The 23,559-nt window shown below is 36.3% G+C and overlaps 1 protein-coding gene across 3 annotated transcripts in view; it reads right to left on the minus strand.

Moving 5' to 3' along the window:
- The window catches only part of LOC121386026, a 54,717-nt gene that overhangs the window by 17,521 nt on the left and 13,637 nt on the right, over window positions 1–23,559 (minus strand). For 2 of the 3 annotated variants that reach the window (XM_041516826.1, XM_041516838.1), the window contains exons 6-14: window positions 23,112–23,205; window positions 22,633–22,704; window positions 21,364–21,443; window positions 18,294–18,360; window positions 15,883–16,028; window positions 14,098–14,203; window positions 10,046–10,280; window positions 3,598–3,681; window positions 2,055–2,172 (exon numbers count right to left, since the gene is read on the minus strand). In XM_041516826.1, coding sequence (XP_041372760.1) covers window positions 2,055–2,172; window positions 3,598–3,681; window positions 10,046–10,280; window positions 14,098–14,203; window positions 15,883–16,028; window positions 18,294–18,360; window positions 21,364–21,443; window positions 22,633–22,704; window positions 23,112–23,205 — 1,002 coding nt within the window. Of the gene's footprint in view, window positions 1–244; window positions 335–2,054; window positions 2,173–3,597; window positions 3,682–10,045; window positions 10,281–14,097; window positions 14,204–15,882; window positions 16,029–18,293; window positions 18,361–21,363; window positions 21,444–22,632; window positions 22,705–23,111; window positions 23,206–23,559 lie in introns of those variants that run through there. The other variant, XM_041516832.1, reaches the window with a different exon arrangement.

Raw genomic sequence — 23,559 nt, forward strand, 5'->3', positions numbered from 1 at the left:
TATTTTATATACTTAGATATCGTGGAAAAGACATTAACAGTAAAAGTAATAAATATATATTTTGTATAATACTCAATGCGTTCGTGTTGACACTGTATAAAAACGTGTGCATGGGTACACTTTGCCGCATAAAAACTCAACTTTGCCACCCAATTTTTTTTTATGTACTTTTCCCAATTAGATAGACATTAAGAAAAATGCAACAAAACACATTCTGATATTTAAAATATTACTTTACTGTTAAAACAAACTCAATCACTCAGTTGGTCGCTTATAACCTGAAGCCAGTCAGAGACAAACCAGGTTTCTGGGACCCTGTCGATCGTCGCGCCATCTGGAATAGAGTTATCTCCACCTGTTTCAGCTAAGACGCTCATTGGTGCACTACAACCTTACAGGAACGTCAACGAAACGAGATGAGTGATATAAATTAAGATCGATTATGGGTAATAAATAGGATATTAAACTCGCTACCATTTCGTATCATGTTTATGTCCCTCGTGAAATAATTTGAAAATTATTTCACTTGGGACAAAACATGATACGAAATGGAAGCTCGTTTAATATCCTATAATAAAGAAATAATTTGTCATGTAACAAACCAAAACAATCCCCCAAAATTAGATCATTGAGATCTAGAACTTTTAGTTTGGTCAGAAATGGGCTTATCCATTAGATACCATTTAATTTACGACTCATTTAAAAACATATCCATTTCGATTTGGGTCATTAGATACATTTCAAAACCAACTCATTGTAAGATACACATGGTATCTAATGGCCACTCATGTAGTATTCTCAATTTCTCTCATCCTTAGGTATATAGGATAGAGCTATACCATGACAGAAAGCTATTAGAAAAATGTCTATCTTTCATATGCTATGACATCATGTGGTAATATATGCCGTCATAATGAGGGGAACTTTTACTATTGCATGCAGTGCCATTATATTGAGCAGCGGTAGACTCGTTAACTAGCAGAACAACGGTGGCGAGACGTCACTGAGTATAGGTTTAGCGCTGAAACATACACAGTGATGTTACAAAATACCGTTCGTCTATATAGGCTATAGCCATAATCTGCTTTTAGTTTTCAAAACATGTTTTTCATATATAATTTTTGTTTGTGTCCACATAGGGGAAAAAAGAAAACACTTTTGGCAAAAAGAGAAAAAAATGTCCATGATGTGAAATTAACTAGAATTCTATAAAAACTTGTATGATTAAAGGAAACTGATGTGCTTCCATGTTAGTCTTAAAATGGACAGCAATCATGGGACTGTCATTTTGGTTTCGTATTCAATAAAATACCAAATATCTTAGTATAACTAGTTTAACAGGCAGGTAATTTTATAACATTAATATCAGTACGTACAGATATGTCGGAATAATGACCCCCCCCCCCCCCCTTCGAAATCCTCCAGCCTGAACCCAGCCGCACCCACACCCACAATGAAAGTTTTGATGGAAAATAATGTTATTTGTACTGTTTGTGTTGTTAACATAGCTGATCACTGCACAGAAGCTGTTTTTATATTAAAAAAAGTGCTCAATTGATTGATGTTGGCATTTTTATGAATTTTTATCTACATGTATGTATGGGTATTTATTTCAAGATCTCTTCTCTATATTAGTATGTATATATATCTAAATATTTTGACCTCACCTCTTTATCAATGTGTATATATATCTAAAGATTTTGACCTCACCTCTTTATCAATAAGATTTTGACCTCACCTCTTTATCAATATGTATATATATATCTAAAGATTTTGACCTCACCTCTTTATCAATATGTATATATTTCTAAAGATTTTGACCTCACACTTTATTAATAAGATTTTGACCTCACCTCTTTATCAATATGTACATTGTATATATATCTAAAGATTTTGACCTCACCTCTTTATCAATATGTATCTGAGTTACCTTTGTTTCCAGTACTTTCTTTAAACAGATACAAAATAGCAGAGCCCCATACCCTTTAGTTTTCAAATGATAAATGGAAGATAATATTCTAGTAATTGAGACAACATAAAGATTTTGACCTCACCTCTTTGTCAATATGTATCTGAGTTACTCTTTTTTCCAGTGCTTCGTTTAAACAGATACAGAATAACAGATCGCCAGCTGAACCCACTTCAATACCGAGTTGACAATTCTGGTATAATCTGAAAAAGAAACAACCAGAAACAATTTATTTTTAAAATATACATTGTATTAGTTTGTAATTATTGTCACATGCACTGTGATGAACACCCATAGGTGCAACTACAGTGAAAACCAGACCCTCTGTAAACCGGAAATCCCTCAAAACCGGACATTTTTCATGGTCTCCTTTTTAAATATCTGTACAGAAAAGAACCTCTCTAAAACAGATACCTCTAAAAACCAGACTTTTTACTTGGTCCCGATGGTGTCTGGTTTAGAGGAGTTTTACAAATACTATAAACCAAGTTTCACTGACCTATCATGACTTATAGTTTGTGAGAAACTCATGTAAATGAGAAACTTTAACGTAAAAGTTGCCGCAGTCAGCACAGCCATCGTCAGAAAAATAATACCTATATCTCACCTTTTTTTACTTCGTAATGACGAGACAAAAAACATGGAATGAATGAATTACATGTAATGTTTAATGACACCCCAACATACATTTTGTATTGACTCGAGTATTATCCCACAAAGGTAAATTATACAAAAACTTCTAAAGATCTCGATTAAACAGTGTTTGATGAGTTACTTGCATGTTCACTAATGTGTACCAACATAAAAGACAATATGTTTTTAAATTTCAACACCACTCACCCTTCATACATCTCCCAAAACCAAGAACCTGAATGTGGGCTGTGGTAAACAAACCATTGCTAATCTACGCACACACACACACACACACACACACCCTCACAAACAACACACTCACACCCACACACACACACACACACTCATACACACACACCCTCACACACACACACACACACACACACACACACCCTCACACACACACACACACACTCATACACACACCCTTATACACACAACACACACACTCATACACACAACACACTCATAGACACAACACACACACCACACACACACGCACACACACACCCTCACAAACAACACACACAACACACACTCACACACAACACTCACACACACACCCTTATACACACAACACACACACACCCTCACTCATACACACACCCTTATACACACAACACACACACTCATACACACAACACACACTCATAGACACAACACACACACACCACACACACACACACGCACGCAACACGCACACACACACATACAATAACAACACAAATTTAAACCATCAAAACAAATTATCACAACTGAAACATTTTACAAACTGAAAACAAATACTGGTGTACCTGAACTGGTACCGTACTTGAAAACATCACAGATACAAGTATTAATCTTTTTTTTTTTTTAAAAGGAGATGTTTCGATAATTAAGGAATCAGTGTGTTCTAGTGGTGTCATTAAACAAAAGAAACTTAACTTTTAAAAATTTTAAACAGTGTAGAATCAGTGGACTCGATTGTCCAGGTTCAAACTAATATTTTAACTTACTTTATGGCAAAGTGTTCACAGCGCAAAGGTTCAAAACACTTGTATAGTGCATGGTACAATTGGATGATGTCACTTTTGGCAAATCTGAAATAGAAATGGAAATGAAATGATTTATTTAACAATGCACTCAACACATTTTATTTACGGTTATATGGCGTCGGATATATGGTTAAGGACCACACAGATATTAAAGGAGGAAACCCGCTGTTGCCACTTCATGGGCTACTCTCTTCAATTGGCAGCAAGGGATCTTTTATATGCACCATCCCATAGGCAGGATAGCACATACCATGGCCTTTGATGTACCAGTCGTGGTGCACTGGCTGCAGCAAGATATAGCCCAATGGGTCCACCAATGTCTTGTTACATTAGCCTACCGTAAAACCGTTAACAATGATGAGTAATGTACTTAATAGAGTACATTGCATATGTGTAGAAGAAACATAAATATATGGAACGTGCGTATTGTTACATAATGGGTACATGTCATACACCTACATGTACCTGTGCTCGACTATGGGCCAGGTATGACTGAACAGTGTCGCACTCGTAACATAGAGCGATCATACTCCAATTTATCCCGCAATCACTGTATTCATTGTCAAGATATGTCTAGATAAATCTCTATATTTTTGGTCAGTGACCAAAAATATAGGTCACCTGACATAAGCCTGACTCGACTCGAGTATTTCAGACTAGATTTTCAATAAACATACTCTTTAAATCATTTGTTTTAGTACAGTAAATGCAAATAAATTTTAGTTTTGCGATAACAATACAAAACGTGTATATTTGTTTATGAATTGGAGTTTAGAAACGCTTTTTGAATGTGACAGAATGTAGCTAGCCTCTTACAAAGAATGACGTCATATATCTTGTATGACGTCATATGGCAAAAGCCTTGCTAGGTTGACATACTTGATTTGCATACACGTATAAATAATGATTTTTTTTACTATTCCTGTAGGATTGCAGGATAAAAGAAATAACTGGTTACTGTCTTAAGATATCGCTTTATCCTGCTCAGGTCGAATGGCGAATGCAGCTCAACAGAGCCTTGCTGCATTCGCCATTATAACCTTCACCGATATCTTAAAATATTTCTCTAAATATGCATTATAAATGGAAATTACATTCATTTGGAATACCAAACCTACTTATTGTATGATCCAAAATATTTTAATTGAACTACGATCGAGGGAATTCCATGACACGATTCAGTTTTAAAATTTGGAACTCTTCTTTAAATGAGACATTTAAAATATGGAAAAACAGACTCGTAGTGATGAGGCTATATATATACGACAACTGTATAATGTATTTTTAGATTTTATATAAACGATCGCTGTGTATAGAGACTTGGGAAATGAGGGCCGGCTATATACATTGCAAATAATAAAAAAAATATTATTTTATGACAAAAATAACTGCGAATATGCTGAAATAAAATAATAAACAGTCGGAACATGAACTCACCATTTACTATTATTGTTATTATCAGGAGCGTATGCAAATTATTTTGACTGGTTCGCAAAGTGGTATTTCGGTTTTAATGTATAGCGTAAAAAAACCCAGTGTACTGTTGCATGTTTTGTCGTCCAAAGGTTTGGCTAATTATTACTTCACCCAGTTGAATCTAGTTCTACGTGCAGGGACAAGTTCAGTCTGCCGTTTGTGTGTGTGTGTGCACGCACGTTAATATTGCATTTTTATAGCCAAAACTCCTCCAGATAAAACACCGCCCCTCCACCCAAAAAAGGTAGTAGTACTAAGGCTCATAATAATAGTAATAGTAGTAGTAGTAGTAGTAGTAATAGTAATAATAGTAATAATAGTAATAATAATTGTGTATTATTATTATTATTATTATTATTATTACATGTTATTATAATGTTGGTAAAATCACGTCGCGGTGGGGTGGGTGGGGGCGTTTGTTACAGAAACATTACATAAATTTAGAGGGGGACCCGGGAGTGGTCTCAGCTTTACTAGTAACCTATAAAAAAATATTTTGAGTTTTATTGCCCCTTACAATTTTGAGCATTTGAAATGTGACTAAATACAGCAAAATAACCTTTTAGTCATATTTATTTGCAGTAAAATTAACTCTTTTTTTTATATTTCGTAAGCAGCCTCAAAATTGCACTCAGTGAAAAATTATTAAGTTCAAACCCTGTTGTTAGTTTGTGTACTGTCCGTAGTTAGTTTATCTTTCAGTAAATCTATCTCAGCAGCTGATAATTTGTAATAGTTTTTATTTATTTATTTATTCATTATTATTATTATTATTATTATTATTAATTATATTATTATTATTATTATTATTATTAATTATATTATTATTATTATTTACTTATTTATTTATTATTATTATTTTTTTGTTAGTACTGTTGGGACAATATGACGCTATTCATATATCTATGGAAAACGTACACAAAAGGGTCCACTAAATTCATATACTTCCCCACTCCCTCCCCTGTTCAGAAAATGCACTGTTCGTACAGTACTTAGTATGTATTCCTCCTGTTCCAGATGGTTTGGTAATATGGATCAATCAAATACATGTACTTACTTACCGCCTATATACAGTTTTGCTGTGAATATAGCCAGCCCTCGTTAATGGAGGCTATATACACGGCCTTCGTATATATATAGTCACATTGTATATAAACACTGTCTAGTTCAGAGTATTCTTTAAAAATGTAACAATTCCTAGCTCAAGTCAGCTGTTATGGCATATTTTGCATAATAATGTATTTGACAAGGTGGAAAATGAAGATGTTCATGATCCAGATGTTTAGAGTTTTTCACATACGACTAACGATAAATTTACCTATAGATGCAAAGGCCTAACTAGTCGGGATTGTTGACTTTTAACATGCTTCTGTTACTAAAAAAAATTAATGTATAAGCTTATTATCATTCAGTACATGTTTTTACTATTTTTTAATAACTTATTTTCATTGTTGTTGTTTTTCTATTTACCCTAAGTCGCAGAGGACGGTCAAGCGTTCTCGTTACACGAGCTTGGTAAATCATTTTGACACTGCGATTATTCAAGGAATGCCCGTCACGTGACTCAAAATAATACGTCACACCTCTGCACTCCAAAATAGCCACTATTTTTCTCAGAATTATGGACCGTACCCTTAATTCAATTATTTTTATAAAATATCAATAATAAGTGTGATATGGTGGTTATGTAGATGGTTCAATAAAGTACTGTTAAGTAAGGTACAAATCAAATGTATATATTGTCATATAATACCTTGTTGGGTCAATAATTAGGTCAACTATCTATGAGAGAGCGCGTTTAATACTCGTTAATTGTAATCCATGTAAAATGCTTAGTGGTTCATTTGCAACCTATTATAGCTGTTTGGGAGTGCTTAATACAAATATGAATAAACGTTATCGAGATTTGGGCATTTGTTTTTAAACTCAGCCTGCCCACCCTCCTGAAAAATTGGAACCCGTACGCCTGTGAGGGGCTGTATGATGAGTATAATGTTATCATTAACAGACATGGATTCATAGTTTGCGAAAACAGGAATCTAGAAAAATAACAAATGAATCACTAAACACGCGCATTGGAAAAACAACCCATCAATGTGTTTAAATTTTGGTATTGGGCATACATGTAACTTTCTTTTTCTATTTGGTGTATTGACGGCATTGGAATCGCTTTCGTGAATAATATTTAAGTCTGTTGCTCCCCTTAATTGTTAGTTCGACAAGGGTATTGCAATCGAAGTTCCACCAATGACTTTATTCGAGACGGAATGAAATGTAAGACATGTTAAACATATTTACGGTACCGGTACCAATCGCATGCCAGACACGGTTTGATATTTCGTAAAAATATTATTTTATTGACCAGTTATATTATACCTTGTTTCTTTTTCTAAGAAAAGCGTCCATCGTTTGGCTGCTCTTGGCTGCAGTGGGCGGGATGTAGCCCAGTGGTAAAGCATTCGCTTGATGCGCGGTCGGTCTAGGATCAATCCCCTTTGGTGGACCCATTTGGCTATTTCTCGTTCCAGCTAGTGCTCCACAACTGGTGTAACAAAGGCTGTGGTATGTACTGTCTTATCTGTGGGATGGTGCATAGAAAATATCCCTTGCTTCTAATAGAAAAGAGTAGCTCATGAAGTGGCGACAGCAGGTTTCCTCTCTCAATATCTGCATGGTCCTTAACCATATGTATGACGCCATATAACCGTAAATAAAATGAGTTGAGTGTGTCGTTAAATAAAACATTTCCTTCCTTCCTCTTTGCTCAGGTCGTCCCATGATAGTCGTAGTTTGTCAGTCAACAAAATAGCCCGCCACAATAATTGCTTACATGATAGGCTGGTTCTCCATTGAATATACCCATAATGACGCCTTGTAATATCATTCGTGTAACACATGTACCATGTTAGGCCAAAAATATTTACGGAAATTTCCGAATGATGAAATTAATATTGAGCTTCTACAGAGACGCGCCAAATAATATCAGAGGGCGGGCTTCCAATAATAGTTTCGAATAAACTAGCATTTAATACAGCCATCTGTTAGGGTAAATGTTAAAATACTTATAATAGGAAATAAAAAACATTATACATTTTTGGGCGGAACTCCAATTCGTGCGGGGTATGTGTGCGTTCGCACCCATTGCACCCCTCCCTGGCTACGGGCCTGGAGGTCCTAATTTTTCACACACTATCCCAAACCTACCATAAATCCTTGAATAGAAACCTGCCTTGATTACAGGCTGGGTCTCAGAGTGTTGCAAAATAAATAGAAGCCTGTCTTGATTGATTCATTCATTTCAACTTATTTTCGTGCTTATATCCAATTAAGGTTCAAGCACGCTGTCCTGGGCACATATCTCAGCTATCTGGGCTATCTGTCCAGGACAGTGTGTTAGTTGGTTAGTGGTTAGTAAGAGAGAAGTGGTCTTACACCTACCTACTGAGCCCTTAAAAACTCGCTCTGGGTTGGAGCCTGTACCGGGCTGCGAACCCTGTACCTACCAGCCTGTAGTCCGATGGCTTAACCACTGCGCCACTGAGGCTGGTGCCTGCCTTGAATAGAAGCCTGCCTAGTTCTGCTATTCTAGCTTTGTCACGTGAAATTACCGCATTATACTCATGATCACTTCCATTGCATGACATCACATTTTTAACCACATGGCGAGAACAGCAGGACCGGAAAATTATTTTTAAAAACATAGAAGCCTGCCTTGAATAGAGGCCAGGTCTCAGAGCGTTGCGAAAAAAATAGAATCTTAGGCTACCATTCAAGGAATTACGGTACCCATCACCCAGGCCCATAGCCAATATTCGTTAATGCTTTGCGCCCTCATGTGAGGCAGTGCATGCCTCACCATAAGCCTAAACGACCCCCACTCTCAAAATCCTGGCTATGGGCCTGTCACCCCGTATTGTCTTATTTCCAGCAGCCCATATTTATTTCTTAACAGGACATGTTTCTTTTGGCCTGTTATTTAAAAAAAATATAACAGCAGCTAGGCCATATTTTATTTCCCATTTCAAGCCCTGCTGAGTGCACATTTTAACTGGTATACCATCATCTTCTATGACATTACATTTATCAAATGTTAAGTGCAAAAACCAGTCTACCAAGCAACCACAAATCACTCGCACTCTTGAACATGTATCAGTAATAACTGACATATCAATTGACTGGCACTGTCCATCAGGAAAATTAAATAGTAGACAAGTATCATTTTATCCTCCATTGGCAATTGCCCACCATATAATGATTTAAGAATGAAATTTATTTTAAAATATTACCATTAGACATCCAAGGGTTTTCAAACTTACCCAGCTATTTGCATCTGACAATAGTAAAGAACTTAATAATCTTGGAAAATAATTATTTAGAGCAAATACCATTAGTGATCAGCTATTAGAGCTAATTGGTTAACATTAACATTACTTCTATTTATTCAACATACACAAATGTAGTACTACTGATTTACATGTATATTAAACCAACAATACATGTATCTAGGGGTATACTTAATAATAACCTGTATGTATTAAATAGTGTAAATAAATAGAATCTTGAAGGCATATAGTCACAGACCACTGACCTATTTAATGGTCTAACAAAGTATGACCTGAAGAAAAATACTTTGATTTGTCCCTAAATGTACTTTATTCAAGCATCTTCATAACCACCATACTCCATTTATTAATGACATTTTGTAAAAATAATTGAATTATGGCAATGGTCCATAATTCAAAAACTAAAATTGCCAAGAGGGGTGACATGGATTTCACTCCATCATGCTTCAGTTAAGGTGATGCGATAGCTAGATTTGGTTTCCAACAATTAATGTAATTTTTATATATCATCCATTTTTAGAGAAATAAGTTCCTTAGATTTCATCACATTTAGCTAATGAACTAATTAAGACATTTAAATGCCCACTTGCCTCTCAAACTGAATAGTTTTCGGCCATGACATCTGCTTTATGCTCAAAAGATTCAGAGAGGTGAACATCATCTTGTCTCCCATTTTGAGTGAGAAATCATTACAAACGGGTGGTTGCCGAGGAGATGAAGGCTGAAGAACTAACAAAACTACAAGGTCCGTTTCATATTTTACATCATGGTTGATAATCAGTAGCATCTTTTCTTCATCACGGTAGACGGGGAGGTCAACCAAGTCTACAACAAAATAATAACATACAAAAACACAGTAAAAAGTTTGTTAAAATTTGTTTTGTTTAACGACACCACTAGAGCACATTGATTAATTAATCATCGGCTATTGGATGTCAAACATTTGGTAATTTTTACATATAATCTTCAAGAGTAAACACGCTACATTTTTCCATAAGTAGCAAGAGATATTTTATATGCACCACCCCAGATAGGATAGCACATACCACAACCTTTGTTATACCAGTTGTCATGCACTGGCTGAAACAAGATATAGCCCAATGGGCCCAACGATGGGGATCGATCCCAAACTGACTGTGTATCAAGCGAGCGCTTTACCACTGGGCTACGTCCCGCCCCAGGATAAGATGATTGGACAATAACATTTTTCAAAATCTTCATACACGAGTACATTTAAGTCAGCCCAATCTTTAACTAAATACAGCAATTTAAACGAATACAAAGAGTTATTACATACCCATTCAGGGCATAAAATTTAATTTTTCAGACAAACGATATGTCGTTCGTGTGGTTTTAGTGTTTACACAAACGATTTTCTCCAGTGGTTCAGATACAAATGATAAGGTTAACCGGCAACGGTAATGAAATGAGAATCTAAGATGGGCGATTTTCATAGCTTTTCTCCAAATTCTTATCATAAATACTAAATTATTATTATTATTTGGTATGCAGGGACTAACTTGAAAGCTGCCATTTACATTTCAGCACACTATCCCATCGGTTCTGTTACAGGGGAGTACTTGTTGGCGCCAAACAATAGTCTGAACGAAACGGGTCTGAACGGAAAGACCCGAAGTTCTGCGAATCCTTGATCGATCCAATCGATGCTGCAACTCAATGTTTCATCATGTTCTAATTTCCACTTCGTTATTTTAAAGTCCCTTATTAAACGTACTATTTTCTTCGCTGTGTATGTCATATTTTAATAAATTGATTTAGCAAGGGTTGTACTTGTTTTCATTACAATACATGTTTCAGAATTAATGCATATATTTCAACGTAACCACACAGGTGTCAAAAAGTAAATAAATATACAGAACTTCACATACGTTTTTTTCGCTTCCTATTTATTGCACGAGTTTATTGTGTGCAAGAATATTGACCACAAGACCGCGTAGCAGTCAAGAGGTATGTTCTTGTTCACAATAAACGTGTAATTTTTGACATTGTCCAAAGCTGACCCTTTCATTTGTCTTAACCTAGCTTCACTACGGATAGCCACAAAATTGTCCGTACATACGTTGCATATAACTTTACATACGTCGCCATTCTCGTTTGTATTAACTGCGAAATCGTCTGAAAACCACCATTTTTTTAAAGTGTTTTTCACTGACGGTGTCCTTTTTGCGTTTTTTTTGCATTAGGTCCTGACATTTAACAACTCTATAACTAAATGCCGGGCTAAGGTGATGTCACGTTTAATAAATACTCATAAACCGCTTTAATTTCCAAACCGTGTATTGATTTCCGCACGTAGTGAAATGATCAAAGGGAACGTGCGACTATGTTACTAAATGTTATTGACACTTCTGACAGTGCCGACTTTGTAATTGACTGCGATGTCAAACGGATACATTGTTTTTTTCTCACACCTGCAATGCTAGGCCCGTTCTCTTATTATTTTATTACAAAAATAGTTATATTAGCCAAAACACATCAGTTTACATTTTCTGACGAGTGATTATAGTTTTTGCACGAATGATCCGTCGTTCGTGTCGATATTGGTTTTGCATAACCGATAGACAAACGACAAAATCGTTCGTGCCAAATTTTACGCCCTGCCCATTAAATCTTACTATATAAATACAGTCCTGAATACAAAAATGAAATACACTTTTCCGTATTCAACTCAAATGCCGGAACTATACCGTATTCAACGGTACTATTTATAGCACATGGTTACCGGGAATGCCCTTCACGATATGTAAACAAGTTGGTGCTTGGTTTGTTTAAAATGCTATTTTGTGGAAATTTTGAACTGAAAACAGACGAAAACGGTGACAAATATTTACAATTTAATATATGATACCAAAACTTGAGACGGGAACACTACTAACCAACAAGCTTTTAATCCACGATAGTTAAGGTGACTGTCGACCCTTGTTTTGGCTTCGTACATAATTCTTATTCTTATTCAATAAATAAATCATCTCCAATCATAATTTTGTGATATGATATATTTGACAAAAGGTACCTTTTATTTCTTTCATCTTTTAAAACTTCAAATTAATATTTTGTCCAGAATTATGAAAAAAAAAAAAATACCGACCTGTACACAGCGTTGTCTGCTTGTTATAGGAATTTGACAGGGGTCAAGGTTAGTAGACTAATTTTTATTTTAATGTGGCGCAGCATTGTAATAATACAGCTAATTTTGAATTTAAATGACGTCAGTATTCCAATGACGTCACTTTGCATCTCCTTACAATAACCATAAACTGGGTACATGACGTTTCCTTTTTGGAAAAATTCCAATGTAAAATTGCTATTGAATGTTTTTTTTTTTAACATTACTAATGCACCTGGATGTGTTAAAATATGGATTTCTAGTGAAATTACGGGAAGATATGCTATATTTATTGTGTTCGAAGCCAAAACAAGGGTGCGAAAAGTGACTGTCGTCGACTTTAGCAACAATGTAGAAAACTTGGATGAAATGTCAACAGGTTTATGGAGGCACATTTAATATAAACTTAAACTTTTCAGCAACGAATAATTCCATGAACATCAATGAAAGAAAACACACCGATGACGACATAGAGACTGAGAGAACAATTCTTGAAATTTTTCTTCGTTGATAAAACTGGCACGCTGAAGGTTTTGTGACGTATTACGAGCAAATTAAATATTATATTGTTTGTGAATTTTAGCAATTACATTGTCTTTAAAAGGCATTTCAAACAATCTCATTAAAATTATAGGTAACTTTTCACCCGTTCTTTTTTATTTCTGTTTATTGTTTAAATAGAACTATATTCCTATGTGTAATAATTGGTGGTTCATCGGTCCGCGTAGTAACATAGCTGACCTAGTTGTGTAAATTTAGAAATCCCCATCATTAGCTAGCAATGTTACAATTTTTGAACTATTATTTGGAAAAAAAATTCCAATTTAGGGTATGTAATAAATACAAAACTACATACATGTGGTTTTCTGATTTCTGTATTCCACGAGTGTATTTCCTGCAGGAAACCCCGAAATCAGAAAACCACATATATGTACTTTTGTCTATATATACTACATAATTAAACATATAGGTGTCAGAAGATTCAAGCAAGTGGGAGGATTAATAATATTCAACTTTTGCAAGGGATATTTGAAAAAATAGACAGGTAAGCACATACCACACACAGCCTTTGACCAGTTGTGGTGCACTGGTTGAGCAAACCCCAATCAGTTGAATGGATCCACCGAGGTGGTTCAATCCTGCAACGCAAGCACATCAGGAGAGCATTCAACCAACTAAGCTAAATCCCCCCCCCCCCCCCCCCCCCCCACACCTCCATTATCATCAAAGGATCTTTTATATGCACCGTCCCATAGACAGGACAACATTTACCATGGCCCTTGATGTATCAATTATGGGGCACTGGTTTGGACAGGAAAACCCCTCAAACAACTCTAATGACTGAGCTAGATTCCTCAATATAGGAAGGAAATGTTTTATTTAACGACGCACTCAACCCATTTTATTTACGGTTATATGGCGTAGATTCCACATTAGATGCCAAATAGTTCAAATAATGTACTGGGGTGTTGTTAAACACCAATTTCTTTGTTTTGCCTTGATTTATGTTTTCACCTTCAGTAAGATTGTCATCCAGAGGGTGGTGATCATTTTGAGGAATTCGATTTGGTCCTCCTACCAGTGCAAAGTCAATGAAATTCAGTGTAATTCCAGAAGTAATCTATAACATTAAAACAACAGTACATCATGACATGACATATAAAAGTAAACAGCAGTAACCTACAGCAATAACTTTCAAGCTCAGCACATGTTGGAAATATAACAGTTGGTCAAACATTTAATGTAAGCACATGTGTTTTAATATGTTTTGGGACTACATTTTTTAATTGTAAGTGATATGAATTTTAAAATCTTTTCTTTCATAATGGTGGTTGTCTTCACAAACCTCATAATCATGAAAAATAGAGGTTATTACCAGAGTGTTTTTCAGGATCATCAGTATCATATATTAGGAATGAAAATTGTATTATGTGAGCCTCTGGAAGGTATGGAAAGAAAGAAAGAAGATGGAAGGAAATGTTTTATTTAACGACGCACTCAACACATTTTATTTACGATTATATGGCATCAGACATATGGTTAAGGACCACACAGATATTGAAAGAGGAAACCCGCTGTCGCCACTTCATGGGCTACTCGGAAAGAAAGAAAGAGTGACAATTAATTTGACAGAGGGTATATATGAGACACACACAGAGAGGCAGTGAGAGTGAGGGGTGAGAGAGAGACAGATACTGAAAGAAATACAGAAGTAGACAGAGAGACAGGAAGGAAATGTTTTATTTAACGACACAATCAACACATTTTATTTACGGTTATATGGCATCAGACATATGGTCCAGGACCACACAGATATTGAGAGAGGAAACCCGCTGTTGCCACTTCATGGGCTACTCTTTTTGATTAGCAGCAAAGGATCTTTTATATGCACCATCCCACAGACAGGATAGCACATACCACAGCCTTTGATATACCAGTCGTGGTGCACTGGCTGTGACGAGAAATAGCCCAATGGGCCCACCGACGGGGATCGATCCCAGACCGACCACACATCAAGCGAGCGCTGTACCACTGAGCTACGTCCCGTCCCAAGAGAGAGAGACAGAGAGAGACAGAGTACATTGGTGGATACAGTGTGCCCTTTTTAATGACTTTTTTTAAAATTCATCATCCACAATATACCTTAACCATATGTCCGACACCATATAACTGTAAATAAAATGTGTTGAGTGTGTCGTTAAATAAACAATTTCCTTCCACAATATACAACACTGAAAGTGTGTCTCTAATAAAGTAATTTTGTTTTACAATTTTCTAAGAATCATGCATGCTTTATGACCACCCCCAAGATATTGCTGCCTTCAGCAAATTCAAACTAGACCTTTTTAGAATATTCTGCCTCCCCCACCTTACAAAATCCTTTATATGGCCCTGAGAGAGGACAATGACAGAGTGAGACCACAAAGAGACAGGGAGAGACAGAAAGGTGTCACTGTAGTGAGATGGGATTTCAGTTTTATTTGTAAAGTTAAAGTTTGTTTAACAACACCACTAGAGCACATTGATTTATTAATCATCAGCTATTGGATGTCAAACATTTGGTAATTTTTTAGTCTTAGAGAAGAAATCCGCTACATTTTTCCATTAGTAGCAAGGGATCTTTTATATGCAGACAGGACAGCACGTATCATATCATTTGGTATACCAGTCGTGGTGCACCGGCCTCCAATGAGAAATAGCCCACCGATGGGGATCGATCATGGACCTACCACGCATCGAGTGAGCCACTTACCACTGGGCTACGTCCCGTCCTGTTTTGTTTGTATTTAAATGTCTCACCTGTGTCCAGTTCGCTGAAACAAAATTCCACAAGATGACCACGCCACTGAAGACAATAGCGGCATAAAGCGTGAGTTCAGCCATACCGCGGCATGTTTTTGTGACCTCCACTGATGCAGTGCAAATAAGGAACATAACTATTTCAGCTGTAAAAGAAAATTGTTAAACTTAATATCCTTTAAAAACAAATATGGCAAATATGCAGTGTAAAATAACTATCAAGGCAGTAAAAGAAAGAAAGAAAGAAAAAAAGAAAGGAAGAAAGAAAGAAAGGAAGAAAGAAAAAAAAACCGATTGAGGGCACAGTAACAAAGGATCATCCCCAGCTCTCTAACAAGGCACTTGAAACAAAAAAACACACAAAAAACCACCTTTTCATATGTTTCTAACCCCTTGTCCAGACATGAGTAGAATGAAGCAGCTCATTTTGGCCTTAGGTCCTTGACCTAATTTCAAAATTTTTATTCCAAATTCTGCCCACCTCAAACTCACCTTCCTCATCCTGGCCCGGACTTAGTCACTGGCGATGTCAGAGGTTAAGCCCATGACTAGCATGTTCGAAACCTTCGTGGTATATGGACACGTATAAAAGGTATTCTCGCTCTCTCTAACCCCCTCTTCCCAGGTTTGGACCTGACATGGTACAGACACACCACAACCATTTTTATCAAAATATGAAAATGCCAGATTAATTTATTTTTGTTATTATTATTAATTGCTCATGATGTAATGATGTAACGAATGAATGTTTCACAACACCCCAGCACAAAACTACACATGAGCTATTGGGTGTCAAAAAGGTAAGCAGTGTTCGAGATTAACGGTATCCCAGTATCCCGGGGATACCAGAATTTAATTTTGGATACCAGACTTCAAGAACCATATAAGGTTCTTGGTTTTATTAATACTGCATTTTTGTTTTTTCTGAAACAGTGAAAGTCGTCATTTACTAGTGAAGTTAAGTAACAGTATTTTTGAGCTCTTACTCAGTCTAATGCCATGCCATAACAATATCTCCCCCAACTCGTACCCAGTCTAATGCTGGGAACCGCTAAGTCGCTATTGTTTTTGTTGGATGTTTCCTCCCTTCAAATTTTATTTGAGATAGTGATCGATTCCACATCTGCAGAAAATTTATACAGGTAGGTTTATCGCTAGTAATGTCAGAAACGCTTATTGATTACTGCTAAATATTAATTTATGTCAATATTACGCAAAAATAGATGCAGCAAATATTTTTGCCAATTCCGTTTGATTGCGAATTCTGCGATTTTGATTGCGGTGTAGCAATAGATTGGGAACGAGAACGTCCAAATTTGTTATGATGTTATTTATGAATTTCATTTAAGTGGGATACTAAATTCTCAGGTGGGATACCAGATTTTGAATTGTTAGTAGCCAACTGGGATACTGCCTAAAACTTTTAATCTCGAACACTGGTAAGTATATGAAAATTAATTGATAACTTGACATGTCACTATATTTCTGATATCAGTCTTGAAACATGCACACTTGTATCAACACAAAAAAAAATTCAAATGAACTTTTCTCATTTAAGGTAATTTAACTAAAACATTACATTTACACATTTTTGTTCAAATACAAAACAACCAAGACTGAATATTTCTACTGTTTCTATATAGGCTACATATGATATTAATTATGTGTAATAAATAATACCCTAAGCTTAATGCATATTTGTCTTATGGCCCCTAGTTCCTCTTAACCGCTATCGGAACCGAATAGTAAACCAGTCTAAGCATAGTTTTATTTAACGTTATATTAAGCAATTGTTGATTGGCTTATGTTTAGATACGTCATGCTCCAGATCAGCAACCCGGGGGAGGGGTTGGGTTGTGTGTGTGTGTGTGTGTGTGTGTGTGTGTGTGTGTGTGTGTTAATACTATTGTATACATACTAAATAGTATATATAACCATAGCTCTACCCCAGAAGTTGCTTCTGAGTACCTGTGTTCCAGAAGTATGCAGATCATCGAATGAATGAATGTTTAACGACACCCCATCGTTGAAGACTAAATTGAAAACATATATCTGCTTTTTCAGGTTTCCCATCTATTAGTATTAGAAGGGCGTATGGAAGAATTTTTTTCTGGTTTTATTTTTGTTTCTCGTTTTGTTTTGTTTTTCAGTTAAAAAAAAAAATTAACATGGAATTTTCAACATTCATTATCTGAAACAATTGGTTCGTCATCAAAATATTCACAAACATAATGAGCATAAATTTTATTTCAATGTTTCATTTTATTACCTAGACGAACAATACATCATTATTGTAATATAGACTTTATATCGCGATACTTATTGTAGCATGAGGTGGATATCGTGATACCTATCCTATTGTCACCATATTGTATCATTACACCCCTATGATGATTAGAATACTACAATACCAAGACCAATTCCACAGAGAAACCGCTTCCGTATAAGTTGTCCAAATATATTGGGGCATTTTGAGATCTGAAACAAAGTAAAAACAAACTAAAAATAAAGTAAAAACAGTACGTGCAAAATACAGGTTCAACGTGACCAGGAATTAGCGTTGATTCTACCACAACCAGCTGACCATTAATTCAACCATTCAGATCTGCTTTTATGTGATTACAGGACTTTAGATCTCACTACTTTGGGCACACCAATTACTTTTGTCTTTTCTGAGTGCAGGAATGTCATTTGTTTTGTTCAGTACTGTCATTAAATGTGCTCAGTCATGGATGGTTGACCTAATTAATGACCCAACAAAGTAGTATCTGAAAATATATACATTTGATTTGTACCTAAAAGTACTTTATTGAACCATCTACATAACCACTATATTACACTTATTACTGATATTCAGTGTTCGAGATTAAACATTTTGGGCATTATCCGAGTTGGATACTAATATTTCAAAATCTGGTATCCCACCTAAGAATTTAATATCCCACTTAAATGAAATTTATAAATAACATCGTAACAAACTTGGACGACATTGTTCTCATTCCCAGTCTATTGCTACGCTGCAATCGAAATCGCGAATTCATGAAATTTGCAATCAAATGGAATCGGCAAAAAGATTTGCTGCATCTATTTTTGAGTAATACTAACATAAATTAATATTTAGCAGTAATCTGCAGTGTTTCTGACATTACTAATGATAAACGTACATGTATCAATTTTCTGCAGATGTGGAATTAATATCTCAAATAAAATTTTAATGCAGGAAACATCCAACAAAAACAATAGCGACTTAGCCGTTCCCAGTCCATTGCTACGCTGCTATTGTTCCAGTGTAGCATTAGACTGGGTACGAATTGGGGGAGATACTGTTATGGCATAGCATTAGACTGGGTACGAGCTCAAAATACTGTTACTTAACTTCACCAGCAAAATATAAAAACGCAGAATTAAAATAACCCAACAACATTATATGGTATCCCAGTGGGATACTGGATTATTGAAGTCTGGTATCCAAAATTAAATTCTGGTATCCCCGGGATATCGGGATACCGTTAATCTCGAACACTGATATTTAATAAAAATAATTGAATTATGTCGATGGTCCATAATTCAGAGAAAAATAACAGCTATTTGGAGAGCAGAAGTGTGATGTATTATTTTTTAATCACGTGATGGACATCCCCCGAATAACCGCAGTGTCAAAACGATTTACCAAGCTCGTGTAACGAGAACACTTGACCGTCCTCTGCAAGATTAACGTGCGTGCACACACACACAAACGGCAGGCTGAACTTGCCCCTGCATGCAGAAATGGATTCAACTGGGTTAAGTTATAATTACGCCAACCTTTGGACGGCAAAACATGCGACAGTACACTTTTTGTTTTTTACGCTATACATTAAACAGAATGACCACTTTGCGAATGTTGCAAATGTTTAGCGAAAATGGCTGGCTGGTCGTATTACGCTGAAAAACATGTTACCCATTTTGGAACCGAGCACTATAGAGTTGTAACTAGACTCCTGCCCCTTCTAAATTCCATGCACATGCGCCTGAACAGATACTGTGTAGTGTGTACGGTAGCTCCGTTAAAAACAAAAAACAAAAACCCAAAAGACACAAATTATTATTAATTTTTAATAATAATAATAATAATAATAATAATAATAATAATAATAAATGTGTGAGTTCGTGTTCCAACTATTTATTATTTTATTTTAGTGTATTCGCCGTTATATTGTCATGAAATCATATATTTTAAAATTATTTGCCATGAATATAGCCGGCCCTCATTTGCCAAGTCTATATACAGGGCAGTCACATATATAAAATTCAAGACTACATTATATGACTGTCGTATATATAGCCTCATCACTACGAGTTTGTTTTGCCGTACTTTTATGACTTTTCACAAGAAGAGTTCCAAATTTTAAAAATGAAGTGTGTCATAGAATTCCCTCGATCGTGGTTCAATTAAAATGTTTTGGATGATACAAGTAACGAAGTTTGGTATTCCAAATGAATGTAATTTCCATTTATAATCCATATTTAGAGGAGTAAGGCCCACTAAATCCGTGACTGTGTGCCTTTAATAGCTGCCAGAGATTTGTAAATATTCAGAAATGCATTTCAAGTTCTTTTAACCTAATTAAACTTAACATTTCGGTGGTTTTGAGGTGAAATATTTTGAGGTCATCATGTTTGTACTTAATTTGGGCATCATTATCTTGGGCCTAACGTTTATCGCCTTGACTTGGGTGAAATCTAAAGCCCTGGATTACGGAATTTGAAAACACTCTTTTTTGTACATGTATATGTGCTCTTTTTGTTTGTGCTGTATTTAAAAAAAAAAAGTATTTTCCTCAAAATCTTCAAAATGGACTCAGTGGTGTAGTGGTTATATGCCATTGGACTTGAGGCTGGTAGGTACTGGGTTCATATCCCACCTAAGGCATTGGTGGATTTTTCATGCCAGTAAATGACTCCAACCCAGAGTGAGTGCACCGCTAGGCTCAATGGGACGATGTAAGGCGATGGGTGCGATTATGGGTGTGTCTCCCGAATGTATGACCCCATATGGGGGATGATTACCCAGCATACACCACAGGTTCCGTCCATGTACTCCGGACTCGGGTGATACCGAGATAGCTCAACTGACAGCAAGCGTGGAGCACAGACCTGTCAAGTAGTCCCATACCGAAATGGAAATACAGCGGCTTCACCATTCATCTCATCACCATCCATGTCTTTGTCTCTGTGTTAAATGTGTGTTTTTTTATTTTTTTATATTAATATATATATTTTTGTAATAAATAAAAATTTCTTGTAGGTATTTCTTTAGGTAATATAATTATGTAATATACATGTATATAGATAGAACTGGTAAGTACCAGTATTCACAAATATTATATTTTTTACTATAATATAGTTTCAAAACATTTAAAGTAATAAATCCAAAATTTAAGAAATAGATTTGAGATTTTAGTTATTAACTGAAGAAAGTTATTATGTTCTGTAGCTTACCGAACTGCAGAACATCAGGATTGACAAGACAAATTTGGAAACAGTCATCACTTCTGTTAGCACAGCACATGGGTTGAATTCTGAAACAGTTCAAAAGTTTTTAATCTTTAAAAAGCGATGTGATGTCCAGCCTATTTATAAACGCTGCACCCAGCACGTGCAGATCTAAAGGGTGGGTACTGTACACATGCTTGTATATATACATACACACACACACACACACACACACACACACACACACACAGAGAGAGAGGGACACACACACAGAGATGCACACACACACAGACACACACACACACAGAGACACACACAGACACATACACACACACACACACACACACACACACACAGACAGACAGAGACAGAGACACACACACACCACAGGGAGAGAGAGACACACACACACACACACACAGAGAGAGAGAGAGAGAGAGACAAAGACACACACACACACTCACAAGCCTACACCTCCCCCCACACACACACTTACAAGCCCACACCTCCCCCAAACATATACACTCACAAGCCCACACCTCCCCCACCCCCACCCACACACACACTCACAAGCCCACACCTCCCTCAAACACATACACACATACACTCACAAGCCCACACTTCCCCACCCACCCACACTCTCTCACACCAGGGGTCGAACTTGACGACTGCAATTGCCATAGTTATAATATGATTTGCCGTAGTTATAATATGATTTGCCGTTGGTCAGGGACTTCACCGATTGTGTTTTTTTGCAGACGGATAAAAATTATTTCCATCGGTTTTATATTTGTTACCAATTTAAAATTGCCATGTAGGCATGTACACATACCAGCTGTTTTGACATGTTATTTATTACATGAGTTTATAGTTGACAAACTTTATACCACTTGATATAATATTCTTGCGCACTATAAACTTGTGCAATAAATAACATGGCAAAACAACTGGTATGTGGTTCTGTCTATATAAGGGGTGGGATGTAGCTCAGTGGTAAAGTGTTTGCTTGATGTGCGGTCGGTTTGGGATTGATCCCCGTCGGTGGGCTATTTCTCACTCCAGCCAGTGCACCATGACTGGTATATCAAAGGCTGTGGTATGTGTTATCCTTGCTGCTAATCGAAAAGAATAGGCCATGAAGTGGCGACAGCGGGTTTCCTCTCTCAGTGTCTGTGTGGTCCTTATAACTGTAAATAAAATGTGTTGAGTTTGTCGTTAAATAAAACATTTCCTTCCTTGCTGTCAATATATTAAACTGATTTAATCAATACCTACTTTGCCAAGGAAGAAGTATCACTGTATCTGATGACTTGATACGCATCCATGAAATGATCATACAAATGATGCCTGAAAAAGAAATACAACTTCAGAGAGAGTGAGAGTGAAAGTGAGAGTGAGAGAGAGAGAGAGAGAGAGAGAGAGAGAGAGAGAGAGAGAGAGAGAGAGAGAGAGAGAGAGAGAGAGAGAGAGAGAGAGAGAGAGAGAGAGACAGACAGACAGACAGAGAGAGAGAGAGGGGAGAGACAGAGAGAGAGAGAGAGAGAGAGAGTGAGAGAGACAGTGAGACTAGGGGACCTGTCACATCCCTAAAAAAAGTTCAAGTGCCTTTTTTAAAACAAAACTTTTATTGATGAGCCCTTTTAAAGAGTTGGTTTAAATTATGTGCCCTTTTGCTCCCCTCTCTAAAATATTTCCTGGGTCTTCCCTGTCTTTAATTGTCTATACAGAAGCAAATAAAGTTAAAATAAAGATACCTGACAACACAATCCCACCCATGAGAAACTTCCTAACTGTCATGATAAGTGGGTAAATCCAGGTTCTTCTCAGATAAGGTTGTCGATAAGCAATCTAGGAAGACATACATGTAGGGTAACTGAGATTCATTGTTTAAAATTAAAAAGCCCCCCCCCCACTTTAAAAATTTACCCAAGAACAAATATCACACACATGCATGCAAGCATGCACACACGCACATACACATATGCACACACACACACAAATGCATAATATGCAACCCCAAAAACCCCAGCATTTCGTTTAGTTAGTTTATTTTGATATGACTATAAGAGGCCTATTGGCCTGTAGAGCTCTTCAATATAATTTTCAAATTTGTTAATACATGTAGTAGATAATTAATTAATTAATTAATTAATTTGTAAAGACTGCCCCAATGAATCATAGTACCAACTATCTGATCAAACC

The sequence above is a fragment of the Gigantopelta aegis genome, chromosome 2 (assembly GCF_016097555.1).
Source record: "Gigantopelta aegis isolate Gae_Host chromosome 2, Gae_host_genome, whole genome shotgun sequence".
Lineage (NCBI taxonomy): Eukaryota > Metazoa > Mollusca > Gastropoda > Neomphalida > Peltospiridae > Gigantopelta > Gigantopelta aegis.